Genomic DNA, 14120 nt, shown 5'->3' on the forward strand with positions numbered 1-14120 from the left:
CATCTCATCCTCTCTTGTCCCCCTCTCCTCCTGCCTTCAATCTTTCCCAGCATGATGCTGGGTCTTTCCCAATGAGTCAGTTCTTCCCATCAGGTGGCCAAAGTTTTAGAGTTTCAGCTTCAGCATCAGTCCTTCCAATGAATATTCAGGACTGATTTCCTTTAGGATTGACTGGTTGGATCTTGCAGTCCAAGGGACTCTCAAGAGTCTTCCCCAACACCACAGTTCAAAACATCAATTCTTTGTAGCTCAGCTTTTCTTATGGTCCAACTCTCACATCCATACATGACTACTGGAAAAACCATAGCTTTGATTAAATGGACCTCTGTTGGTAAAGTAACGTCTCTGCTTTTTAACATGACTGTCTAGGTTTGTCGTAGCTTTTCTTCCAAGGAGCAAGCATCTTTTAATTTCATGGCTGTAGTCAGAATCTGCAGTGGTGTTGGAGCCCCCCAAAATAAATTCTCTCACTGTTTCCATTGTTTCCCCATCTACTTGCCATGAAGTGATGGGACTGGGTGCCATGATCTTAGTTTTCTGAATGTTGAGTTTTAAGCCAACTTTTTCACTCTCTTTCACTTTCATCAAGAGGCTCTTTAGTTCTTTGCTTTCTTCCATTAAGGTGGTGTCACCTGCATATCTGTTATTGAAATTTCTCCCAGCAATCTTGATTCCAGCTTGTGCTTCATCCAGCCCAGCGTTTCTCATGATGCATTTCTGCATAGAGTTAAATAAGCAGGGTGACAACATACAGCCTTGACATACTCCTTTCCCAATTTGGAACCAGTGTGATGTTCCATGTCTAGTTCTAACTGTTGCTTCTTGACCTGCATAGAGATTTCTCAGGAGGCAGGTAAGGTGGTCTGGTATTCCCATCTCTTGAAGAAATTTTCCAGTTTGTTGTGATCCGTACAGTCAAAGCCTTTTGTGTAGTCAATAAAGCAGATGTTTTTCCGGAATCCTCTTGCTTTTTTGATATTCCAATGGATGTTGGCAATTTGATCTCTGGTTCCTCTGCCTTTTCTTTTCTTTTTTTTTTTTTTATTTTTTAGTTGGAGGCTAATTACTTCACAACATTTCAGTGGGTTTTGTCATACATTGATATGAATCAGCCATACAGTTACACGTATTCCCCATCCCGATCCCCCCTCCCACCTCCCTCTCCACCCGATTCCTCTGGGTCTTCCCAGTGCACCAGGCCGGAGCACTTGTCTCATGCATCCCACCTGGGCTGGTGATCTGTTTCACCATAGATAATACACATGCTGTTCTTTCAAAACATCCCACCCTCACCTTCTCCCACAGAGTTCAAAAGTCTGTTCTGTACATCTGTGTCTCTTTTTCTGTTTTGCATATAGGGTTATCGTTACCATCTTTCTAAATTCCATATATATGTGTTAGTATGCTGTAATGTTCTTTATCTTTCTGGCTTACTTCACTCTGTATAATGGGCTCCAGTTTCATCCATCTCATTAGAACTGATTCAAATGAATTCTTTTTAACGGCTGAGTAATATTCCATGGTGTATATGTACCACAGCTTCCTTATCCATTCGTCTGCTGATGGGCATCTAGGTTGCTTCCATGTCCTGAAAAATATGGAACGCTTCACGAATTTGCGTGTCATCCTTGCGCAGGGGCCATGCTAATCTTCTCTGTATCATTCCAATTTTTTAGTATATGTGCTGCTGAAGCGAGCACTCCTCTGCCTTTTCTAAATCCAGCTTGACATCTAGAAGTTCATGGTTCACGTACTGTTGAAGCCTGGCTTGGAGAATTTTGAGCATTACTTTGCTAGCGTGTGAGATGAGTGCAATAGTGTGGTACTTTGAATATTCTTTGGCATTGCCTTTCTTTGGGATTGGAATGAAAACTGACCTTTTCCAGTCCCATGGCCACTGCTGTGTTTTCCAAATTTGCTCGCATATTGAGTGCAGCACTTTCACAGTATCATCTTTTAGGATTTTAAACAGCTCAACTGGAATTCCATCACCCCCTAGCTTTGTTCATAGTGATGCTTCCTAATGTCCACTTGACTTTGCATTCCAGGATGTCTGGCTCTAGGTGAGTGATCACACCATCGTGATTATCTGGGTCATGAAGATCTTTTTTGTATAGTTCTGTGTATTCTTGCCACCTCTTCTTAATATCTTCTGCTTCTGTTAGGTCCATACCATTTCTGTCCTTTATTGTGCCCATCTTTGCATGAAACATTCCCTTGGTATCTCTAATTTTCTTGAAGAGATCTCTAGTCTTTCCCATTTGTTGTTTTCCTCTATTTCTTTGCACTGATCACTGAGGAAGTCTTTCTTCTCTCTCCTTGCTATTCTTTGGCACTCTGCACGCAAATGGGTATATCTTTCCTTTTCCCCTTTGCCTATTTGTAAGGCCTCCTCAGACAACCATTTTACCTTTTTGCATTTGTTTTTCTTGGGGATGGCCTTGATCACTGCCTCCTGTACAATGTCACGAGCCTCCGTCCATAGTTCTTCAGGCCCTCTATCAGATCTAATCCCTTGAATCTATTTACACTTCCACAGTATAAATGTAAGGCATTTGATTTAGGTCATACCTGAATGGTCTTGTTTTTCCCTACTTTCTTCAATTTAAGTCTGAATGAGGTTGAAAGAAGAGAATAAAAAAGCTGGCTTAAAACTCAACATTCAAAAAACTAAGATCATGGCATCTGGTCCCATCACTTCATGGAAAATAGATGGGGAAAAACTGGAAGCAGTGACAGATTTCCTCTTCTTGGGCTCTAAAATCATTGCAGACAGTGACTGCAACCATGAAATTAAAAGACGCCTGCTCCTTGGAAGAAAAGCTATGACAGACCTAGACAGCATGTTAAAAAGCAAAGACATCACTTTGCCAACAAAGGTCCATATAGTCAAAGTTTTGGTTTTTCCAGAAGTCATGTATGGATGTGACCGTTGGACCATAAGAAAGGCTGAGCGCTGAAGAATTGATGCCTTTGAATTGTGTTGCTGGAGAAGATTCTTGAGAGTCCCTTGGACGGCAGGGAGATCAAACCAGTCAATCCTAAGCGAAGTCAACCCCGAAAATTCATTGGAAGGACTGATTCTGAAGCTGAAACTCCAATACTTTGGCCACCTGATGAGAACAGCTGACTCACTGGAAGAGGCCCTGATGCTGGGAAAGACTGAAGGCAAAAGGAAAGGGCGGCAGAGGATGCGATGGCTGGAGAGCATCACTGACTCGATGGACACGCATCTAAGCAAACTCTAGGAGACAGTGAAGGACAGGGGAGCCTGGCATGCTGTAGTCCATGGGGTCGCGGTGAGTCGGACACAGCTTAGTGACTGAAAACGACAACTACGTGACAAACTATGATTAATGCCATCTATTTACCTGGTCCTTCCTTTAAAAATACTGAGAATTTTTGTTTTGTATTTCAAGCCTTTAATGACTTAATTCCATTAAAGTAAAATCCAAATGCTTTATTATTCACAGTGCATAGTTTCCTGCCCCCCTTTTTTCTAGCTGTCACCTTTCCTCTCATTTCACTACATACCAGCTTCACTGGCTTTCCCCCAGTTTTTAAATTCATGAAGCCTTTTACTACTGCAGAGTCTTTGCAAATGCCTGTCTTGCCCTCTTATGTCTCATGAGACTCCTTTCCATACTTCTGTTTTTAATTTAAACGTAATTTCTTCAGAGATATAATCTCTACTATATCAAGGCGCTCTCCCCCCAAACACAGCTTCCTGTTTATTCCTTTATGGTACTTATTCCAATTTGTAGTTTTTTACTTATTTATTTACCTGCTCATTATTTGTTTTTCCTAGCAGACCATAAGAGATCAAGGGGAACCCTAAGTTTGTTCACTATAGTATCCCCAGCAATTAATACGCCACCTGGCACTTAATACAGGCTGAATAAATATATGAACGAATATCAGAACTGAATGGGCTTCCCAGGTGGTGCCAGTGGTAAAGAACCTGGCTGCCAATGCAGGAGATGTAAGAAACATGGGTTCGATCCCTGGGTTGAGAAGATCCCCTTGGAAAAGGGCATGGCAACCCACTCCAGTATTCTTGCCTGGAGAATCCCATGGACAGAGGAGCCTGCCAGGCTACAGTGGATGGGGTTGCAAAGGGTCGGAAACGACTGAAGAAACTCAGCATCCAGCGTATCAGGGCTGAATGACGGACCAAACGAATAAAGAAGGAAGGACACACTGACTAATCCATCCACTGCAACATGACGCCCGACATTCCTGCTAATGAGCACAGTGCCCAGCTCCGCAAGGTGCTTCTTATTAGATGACGTCCACCCAACAGGACGACTCTTCCAGTGATGAACATGTGCTGCCTAGCTGTGCTGTCACAGACCCTGGAGACCAGGAAAGCAGTTCCTCTTCTTTAACTTAGGCCTTCTCTATGGTAACTACCATTACTAGCCCTAAGGAACTGAACTGGAAGCAGAACAAAATTCTTTCAGCCTTGTCTCCATTCTATGTATGTGGGTGCTCATTTGGAAAATCTTTGTTTTACCTTTCTTCTGTCCTCTCATGAACTTCATCAACAATGATATGGGTGACTCCCTGTAGAGCTGCGTCTCCCTCCAGCCTTCTTAGCAGCACTCCTGTGGTGCAGTATAACAATCTGGTGGCTGAGGACTTACACGTAAAAGGGCACAGAAAACATTAATGAAATTTTTGAAAAAAGGAAACACTTTCCCAGCAAAGCCATTTTTAATGGGTAGGGATAAGAATAGTGAACACACCAGCAGTTCCATTTAACATAAACCAAGAGACTAAATGCCTAGTTTCTTGCTGGCAATGACATCAAAAGCTTTCCCACTTCAGATGAAAATTTAGAAAGCATTTAAAAATTATTATAAAACATAAAGATAACAGTGAATGATGAAACAAATTCTGAATTTATTCATTCTATATTTGATTAAATGGATGAAGTCCCAGTCTTAGGAATAAGGCAGCACTTACTAGATCACTTCTGCCAACAAAGAACAGAAGGTCTTTATGGAGGAAATTAAGTATAGCCCAATAACAGTTTAAACCAAAACATGTCTAAAAGGACTTCAGCCCTGTTGAAGTATATATACCAACTTGCCTGTGAATCTCCAGACACCAACAGCTCTTTGTACTTGAAAAATTTAAACTTCTTGTCATTAGGAAATAAGAAGAGCATACAAACCTTGACACTTTCTAACCGGATCTGGTATCCCACGGTCAGACCCACTCTTTCTGCCCTTTCTTTAGCAACGCGCTCAGCAACAGAGATGGCAGAGATTCGTCGGGGTTGGGTACAGATGATGTTAGCCACCTTCTCAGGTGGTCCATTCAGAGAGTCATCCAGAATAAACTGTGGAATCTGTGTGGTTTTCCCACATCTGTATGTCAAAAAGATGTAGGACAAGTAAGTACTAAAATGAGGGTTTTCAAGTGCTACTTAACTGAAGAAGCAATCATACGCAATGAGGAAAGTTAAGAAAGCTAGTCAGAATAAAAGTTGTTCAGCTTCATCTATCTTCCAAACCTACCTACTGACTTATTACCTACAGCTGATAACTCCTAGGAATTTGCACGAAGATTAACAGAGCAATCAAATAACAGTTTATTATTATTTGTAAAAGTGGGAGTATTGAATAAACAGTAGCTTAAGGTCTATAAATGCCTCCAGGAATGTGAACTCTACATATGAATCCTAGAGAAACAGGAGTATTATCTTATGATTATTAAAATACTTTGTTTCTCCTGTTGGTGTGGCATTGCTTCACTATAAATAGACTTAAAAAGACAAGAAACTGGAAGATACAAAGTTACTACTATATCTGTGAGTCTGGGCACAAATTAAATTGAAAACCCTTAAACACAGAAATAGCAACCCACTCCAGTATTCTCCCCTGGAGAATCCCATGGACAGAGGAGCCTGGCAGGTTACAGTCCATGAGGTCGCAAGAGTCGGATACGACTTAGTGACTAAACCACCAAATACAGAATTAAATTAAGCCTGCAGCTTGTCCCTGATAAACAGGTTTGGATAACACATGGAGAGTGTGAACCAGAAACAGTAAGATACCCAAAGCTGTTCTTAAACAGAAGCTTTAAGGAATTCAGAATAAATTTAGAAGATGAAGAGTTTCAAGCTAAATGGTCTGGAGCTATTCACATTTTAAAATGGGTCTTGTTAAAAGCCTTCAGCTAGGCATTTTGCCTTAAGCCGACTCAAGGCAGAGGTGTACAAGGTCTATGAATTTCCAGATTTCTGAGTTTTGTTTGTTTTGAATTGGTTACAGTTGCCACTATGTTTGCCTCTGGGAGATATTATTTAATATTTGACAGGAAAAAGCACAAATAACACCAGCTACTGTTTTTTTCTTTTTTAAAGAAGAACTAGTTGTGGTAGCCAGGGCACACACCATATTCACAGACGAAAGGTGCATTACAAATAAATTACATTCTTACCCCGTCATACCACTTATAACAAGCACTTGGTGCTTGCTCAACACTTTAAGAATGTTTTCTCTTTCTTCCCAAGCAGGGAGCGACTGTCTTTCTTGTAGAACTGACTGGAACTGTCTGGAGGCCTAATAAAACAAAAATAAGACATCAGTTTGGTTACTCTGAATAACCTTTCATGAAGCTCTGAATGTGGAATCCCAAAGTTAGACATACCTTTTCTGTCCTTTCTTCATCAATTTGCTTAGTGACAGAAAGTGAAGATTTGTTGGGGGTGGGATGCTGGTCAGAAGGCTGTTCAGAGAATCTGCCAGAACAAGCTGTGGAATCTGTGTGGCTTTCCTACGTCTGAATAAACTGAAGGATCTTAGGAAAAAACCCCTCTTGCCTAGCACCTATCCAGCTCTTTTTGTAACAATCTCTACACCAGCTCTATTCAACAGAACTTTCTATGCTGATGGTAATGTTCTATATTTGCATTGTCCAATATAGCAACCTCTGGCTACATGTGGCTATTGAGCATTTAAATAACATCAAGGAACTGAAATTTTTATTATACTTAATTTTAATTAAACTTTAAATAGCTACACATGGCTAGAGGCTACCACATAGAACAGTGCAGCTCTACACAGCATCAGATTCTTATCCAAATCACCAACAGTTAAGAGGACTCACTAAAGGGTTTTATAGACTCACATCTATATAACCCTTTGACATCTAATGGCCAATGCTATAAACGTTATACTGTAGGTCAAAACTGTGGATATTGTATAATGCAAGAAATTTATATTAACATATACATTATCTGTATATAATTTAATCATATAAATTTACCACTGTAAACACACTACTCAAGCTGAATGGGTAATTTTAAATTTCTACCATCTTATTATTTATGATATGATTTTTTAATTCAATTTGACACTCTATGGGTGTTGCAGCACATATGTACTTGTGTTAATACTGTGTCAAAAATCAGAATCATAGAACTTTAAAGTTGGAAGGGCTCTTAGACAGCATCTAATCCAATCTCCAAACTGGTTTAAGTAACTCATCTTTATCCTACATCCAACTCTACCCTAACAGTTCACTTAATGAATTCTTTTAAAATAATCTTCATGTGAATGAGGTAAAACAATATGAACTTTGGAAACAGAAAGAATTAGCTTGAAACCTTGTGTTGCCACTTAGCAGCTATGTGACCCTGGATAAATGATTTATCCTGTGAGGCCTTGAAATGGGGTTAAGAGTCCCTCCTTATCCTTTTCTGCATTGGTATTTCTAATGTAAATCACAGTACTAATTTTTCTTTCACTTATCAGATTTCTATCACAGTATCAAAGCCACATGATTCTCAGAATATTTGGTATATACATGTTGCATTTTCATCAGCCATCAGATTTTCCAAAATTAGTTAGAACATGCATCCAAGTTTGTGGTGGCATGCAGAAACTTTGACCAATCAGAGTAAAAGACTGAAAATATACTATGGAGAGTAGCCAAGGCTTCCTAATTCCTAATCCCTTCATCCATACATTAGGGAGGCAATACTAGCCATTCTCTTAGAATACCCTACCTGTTTTATTCGGAACTGCTTGCAGATTTTGACATTTTCAGCATGTACTGATTTTGCCTGCCAGTCATATCTTTTGGAAATCTTTTTCTTAAGGTTGACATAGCTTTCATCCTCCACCATCACTGGTGCTGGACCTTCATCCTCATCTGTCTCCTCCTCAGGCTCTGATTCTTTTTCAACTTGAAGGGGATAAAAGGACACGTTTTCGATATGGAGCCCTTTCTTTAGCAAAGGGGGAAAGCCACTATCTAACAAAGTAACAACAACAACAAATTCATAAAATGGAGAAAAAGTTAAAGCTCGAATAAAACAAATTCATTCATTTCCACACTACTACTTCTACTGCTAAAGAATTTAAAATGCATCTTCAAATAAACTTATAATAAAGTATAAATGGCTTTGCTTAAACCAAATTAAGAACAAAGAAGAGAAAATCATGGCATGCCTTGTTAAGGAATTAAATATTTGCAGGTGTCCCTAAATTTCCATGACACAAAATAACCCAAATGACTATCAAATGATTAGTCAATCAATAAAATGTGGTATGGCCATACAATGGAATATTACTCAGTAATAAAAAGGAATGAAGTACTGATACATGCTACAACATGGATGAACCTGGAAAGCATTATGTATGCTAAGTGAAAGACACCCATTACAAAAAGCCATGTGTTTACAGTATGATTTCATTGCCATGAAATGTCCAGAATAGGCAAATCCATAGAGACAGAATGTAGACTCATGGTTTTTAGGGCTTGGGGAAGGGGAGAAATGAGGAGTGACTTGCTAACAGGTATGGAGTTTCTTTATGGGGTGATGAAAATGTCCCAGAATTGAACAGTGGTCATGGATGTGCAATTCTGTGATATACTAAAAATCACTGAATTGTACACTTCAAAAGGGTGAATTTCATGGTATGTAAATTATGTTAATAAAGCTGTTATCCCCCATCAAAATCCATGACACATAGTTTGTCATGTCTTGAGGAATACATCTGAGTCCCATGTGCCAGAACTAGCTGCAAGCTGGGAGTAAGTCAAGGGTCAGGTGAGTGAACCCAGCCAGCTGTCTAGCATCCACATCTTGGTGGTTTCACTGTTCTCTACCTGTTGACATCTATCTGGGAACTCTTGGGAAATAATAAAAACTTGTTTCTCTGAATCCTATGGTGAACTTTGAAAGGGAGGTAACTTCTGTGGAGCACATCTGGATCTGGAGAAAGCCACAGGCTTGTACAAACATTTCTCTATTTGAGGATTTAGGGATTCATAAACAGAGCCCTGCCCTGATGAATTTTGGGGGTCTACCATGCTAAAAGCAGGAGGGTATGGACAGTGGTCCAGAAAGAGAAGTATCTCTAAAAACTCATTTGAAAGTAATCCTATAGACAGTATCAGAAGTAATCACATGAAACCAAATGGATTAAATGAAGCAGATTTTCTGAAAGGATGCTTTAAGGTTCTTCCAGCCCTCACCTGCTAAAATGAGCTTATATACATCACTATAAACTTATGATTGATTCAGTGAGCTGGAATACAGTGACACAACTGGGCCTTACAATGAAAGTCAGGTCACAGTTCAGGGGATTCTCATTCCTTTTTGACCTTAAACTGAAGAGAATGACTTGCCTAAGATCACTGGAGATCCCAGATCAGCCCTCAAAACCTCTGATTTCTTTAATCCATCATTCCAAATGCCCCACTCCACAACACCCTCCACCTGGTCAGTGCCTTACGTACCTTCTGGAATTTGATTCGAAAAAAATGAATTACTTGGAATCACTGGTTTACGACAGACAGGATTATTTAGTCTGATTCCAGGTGATACTGGCAGAAAGTTCACAGGAGGGACACTGTACTTGTGATGGGTATTTGTTAGTAACTTGGTTATTTCTGATTCTTCCTCTAAAAGGGTTATCAAAGAATATACAACAGGTTCTGAAGTTTCTGCAAATGTCAAGGCTTTGCCATAAAGGAACTCAGAAATATGTAAACGACAAGCCAGAGGTAGATTCTCATTGGTGGAATAAAATGCCACAAGGGGAGCTTGGTAGGGGTATTTGTGGTCTTTAGAAAATCGAACTTCAAGTTCATATAAAAAGGATGCATCTTCATTAGCATTTAGATGAGAATCATCTACATTTCTTTCGACTCTTCCGACAATTTGATTTGGGGGCACTTCATGTTTAAATTTGCACTTTGATCCAAATTTACAATTTCCTTTGAGGTAAAATTTGCAGATTTCAAGTGAAGCCTCCTGTATATTTTTGGTACTTTCCTTTTGCTTGAATTTGCAGAATTTACTTGTCAAATACTCTAGTTCTAATCCAATGGTCCAGACTCTGTTTTGAATTCTTTCTATAAATTTTTCTCCACAGATTGACTTGAGAGCAAATGCCTCTTCCTGTCGCTGTTCCACACACTCATCCAAGCTTATGTGTGCAACTGCCTCAGATATCTTCATCCTCTCTCCAAATGTCTCTGAAAAGCACTGGGTGAGCAGGTGTTCCAGTGATGCCCCGACGTCTCCATCGCAAATCCTCAGGGCTGCCTGACAGTGTTCAGTGTGGAAACCATACCTGCCACGTGTGAAACATGACAAAAAAAGACTAATATCAAAAAGTAATATCAAACCACAGAAGAGAAATTCATTTAAATACTTGTACGTGGGGCTTCCCTGGTGGCTCAGTGGTAAAGAATCCACCTGCCAATGCAGGAGACACGAGTTCCATCCCTGATCCAGTTAGATCCCACATGTTGGGGAGCAACTTAGCCCGTGTGCCACAACTATCGAGCCTGTGCTCTAGAGCCCAGGAGCCACAGCTACTGAGCCCGTGAGCCCTAGAGCCCATGCTCCACAACAAGAGAAGCCACTTCAGTGAGAAGCCCACGCACTGCAACCAGAGTAGCTTCCGCTTCGCCACAACTAGAGAAAAGCCCACATAGCAATGAAGACCCAGCACAGCCAAAAATAAGTAAATAAATAAAACCATTAAAAAAAACCATACATGTGATGATATAAGTATAGAGAGGCAGGGTCTGTATCCTGAAGAAGTCTCCCTGATAATACTAACTCCTCCTTCATCTACCTATCCTAAAAGAGAGGCCACTGAGACTATCAAGTACTGCTATGACCCACGCCACAGGAGAGTGTTACCGCCGGGACCCACGCCCAAGGAGAGTGTTACCACTGGGACCCACGCCACAGGAGAGTGTTACCGCCGGGACCCACGCCACAGGAGAGTGTTACCGCCTGGGACCCACGCCACAGGAGAGTACTCAGGAAGACATAGTTGGGGTTACAGTATGGCTGTGTTTCCTTCAATTCTCCCACAAGTGATGAAAGCAAACCTGGAAAGTCTGTGCACTGCAAATGCTGACACTGTAAATTCCGGCCTGTGAGGCTCCACCAGGCCTGAGCCAGCGCATTCCAAAGGATCAGAGTCAGGAACCAGGGAAGCTTCTCGTCCAGGTGACCAGTACTGCTCGTCATCATAATCAGGCTCATCATCTTCTTCTTCCCCAGAAACACCTCTTCTGGCAAAAGTAACATTTTCATATATCATATATTAATTTCTACTTGCTTCAAAGAAAAAATTGGTAAGGGTCTAAGAATTCACGGAACCAAACCACATAGGATCCTGACCACTATTGAGTCACTGATTTAATTCTTTATTGACCTAATAACTTATATATTGGCAATTAATAGCACGTATTACTTGCCAGGCACTATGTTAAATGTTTTATATGTACTATCTCTTTGAAAATCTTCACAACAACCCAGCTAGATACTACTGGAATCTCCATTTTTTTCTTTCCCAGATGATCAACTAAAACTTAAAGAGACAATTAATAACTAAAGGTTACACCGTAAAGGACAACTAGTTGCTGAATAATTATTCTTGTATTTCTCTTGGCTCACTTTCAACTAGTTACATAGCCACAATACGATTAGTACTGACACAGTATTCCAAAGACACAGAGGACCCTCACATTTTATCTTCTTCAATATAATAATTTATTCAAATATAATAATTTACTCAGATCCAGCATCCGCATCTTGTTCCTGCAGGTCTCGGAGAAGAGCTTTCACTTTTTCTTGATTCTCAGAAGTCATATGTAGAGTCTGCAGGGGCACTTTGGCTTCGGGCTTCCATTTGGGGCGTGCATCCCCTTTTCTCACGCTACTGTTACTAGGTCTGCAAAGGACACAAGAACAAAATTACACACTTATTTGTTATCAGAATTTTTACACTCTCCTCAGGGTCTCCATACATACACAACATGATTGGATTGTCATGTATCTTATAAAAGGGGACATGAATGTGGAGAGAGTCTCCATTTTCTACAGTATTTACTCAACTTCATTATATTCTAAATGCTGGGAAAAAACCTGATCAGTTTCTTCATCATTAAATCTTGCTTCACTAACTCAAGAATCTTCTGGGGAAAGCAATGCTGTGATGACTCCTGCACCAGTGGACTTTCACAAGAAATATGCTATGTACAAAGAGTATATATTTCACTCTATTTGAGGTACTTAATCTGAAAACAACTAAGAGTCCTATCTTGTGACTATTAGGCCCTATTTTTTTAAATATTTATTTAAATTTTTTACTTCCTGATTACAAATATAATAATACACGTTTACTGTAGAAAAGTAGAGAATAAAGAACAGAAAACATCTTAACTAATATCACTCCTTTTCACATACATTTTTTATAAAATTATCCAGCATATGTAATTTTTTATAATCTGCTTTATTTCCTTATTAAAATCAAACTGCCATTTCCCCCAAATTAAACATTTTCCTACAACTTAATTTTTAAATTTTAAACATAGAGGGACTAGAATTTATTTCACTATTCACTATTTCACTAATCTCATTTTTGGAATTTAGAGTTTTTTAGGGACACTTTTTAATATTTAAAAAAATAATGGATTCTAAAATTTACCTTTACTCACTAAGTTTCTTTTCTTTTTTTCACTTGGCATGTTTCATTATAAATTTTTACAAATCTAGAGAAATGGTAGAAACTTCTCTGTACTGAAAATCCAACATATTACTAAGACTTTGAAAAGAACCACACATTTACTCTCTCTCAACTGTGTAGCAAAGGAGAAAATAGAAGAGACTGGGATTTTTAACCACATAATTGCAACTTCTAAAAGAAATGTTATCCAAAATTCATCATTTCCCCTTTTTGTTTCAAAGAATTGTTAATCTATAAAAATTTATAGCATTTATTAAGATTCACCAATAACTGTTAACACCTGCCATACTTATATGCACACACACATTTACACCCTTCTCTTATTTCCTCTCTATATGCACATATATATGCATATGTATATAAATGTTCCCCCATATAGACACATGCATGTTCTCAACCATCTGAATGTAAGCTGCTGACATCATATTCACTCATAAATACCTCTGCATGTTATTTCCTAAGAACAGAGACAAACTTTTATATAACCATAATACTATTATCACTCATAAGATATCAATATTTTATATTGATCTCATCTAACATATCATTTAATTTTATATTGATATCATGACATCACGGCAAACATGGAGAAACAAAGGAAACAGTGACAGATTTAATTTTTTTGGACCAAAATCACTGCAGATGGTGACTGCAGCCATGAAATTAAAAGACGCTTGCTCCTTGGAAGAAAAGCTATGACCAACCTAGACAGCATACTAAAAAGCAGAGATGTTACTTTGCCAACAAAGGTCCGTCTAGTCAAAGCTATGGTTTTTCCAGTAGTCATGTATGGCTGTGAGAGTTGGACCATAAAGAAAGCTGAACACCAAAGAACTGATGCTTTTGAACTGTGGTGTTGGAGAAGATTCTTGAGAGTCCCTTGGACTGCAAGGAGATCAAACCAGACAATCCTAAAGGAAATCAGTCCTGAATATTCACTGGAAGGACTGATGCTAAAGCTGAAACTCCAATACTTGGGCCACCTGATGTGAAGAACTGATTCATTGGAAAAGACCCTGATGCTGGGAAAGACTGAAGGCAGGAGGAGAAGGGAATGACAAGAGGACGAGATGGTTGGATGGCATCACTGACTCAATGGACATGAGT

The 14120-nt window shown here is 39.4% G+C and overlaps 1 protein-coding gene and 1 non-coding gene across 5 annotated transcripts in view; both read right to left on the minus strand.

Annotated features, from left to right (window-relative positions):
- Positions 1-14120, minus strand: part of DHX57 (DExH-box helicase 57) — a 59189-nt gene that overhangs the window by 32339 nt on the left and 12730 nt on the right. For 3 of the 4 annotated variants that reach the window (XM_043468368.1, XM_043468371.1, XM_043468367.1), the window contains exons 3-9: positions 12060-12218; positions 11371-11556; positions 9760-10598; positions 8021-8199; positions 6451-6572; positions 5180-5375; positions 4517-4641 (exon numbers count right to left, since the gene is read on the minus strand). In XM_043468368.1, the coding sequence (XP_043324303.1) occupies positions 4517-4641; positions 5180-5375; positions 6451-6572; positions 8021-8199; positions 9760-10598; positions 11371-11556; positions 12060-12218 (1806 nt within the window). The remainder of the gene's footprint in view (positions 1-4516; positions 4642-5179; positions 5376-6450; positions 6573-8020; positions 8200-9759; positions 10599-11370; positions 11557-12059; positions 12219-14120) is intronic. The other variant, XM_043468370.1, reaches the window with a different exon arrangement.
- On the minus strand, positions 1592-1700 carry LOC122442727. The gene has a single exon (XR_006269723.1). It is a non-coding gene; the product is annotated as a U6 spliceosomal RNA (small nuclear RNA).

Source organism: Cervus canadensis, chromosome 5, assembly GCF_019320065.1.
Source record: "Cervus canadensis isolate Bull #8, Minnesota chromosome 5, ASM1932006v1, whole genome shotgun sequence".
In the NCBI taxonomy this organism is placed as follows: Eukaryota; Metazoa; Chordata; class Mammalia; order Artiodactyla; family Cervidae; genus Cervus; species Cervus canadensis.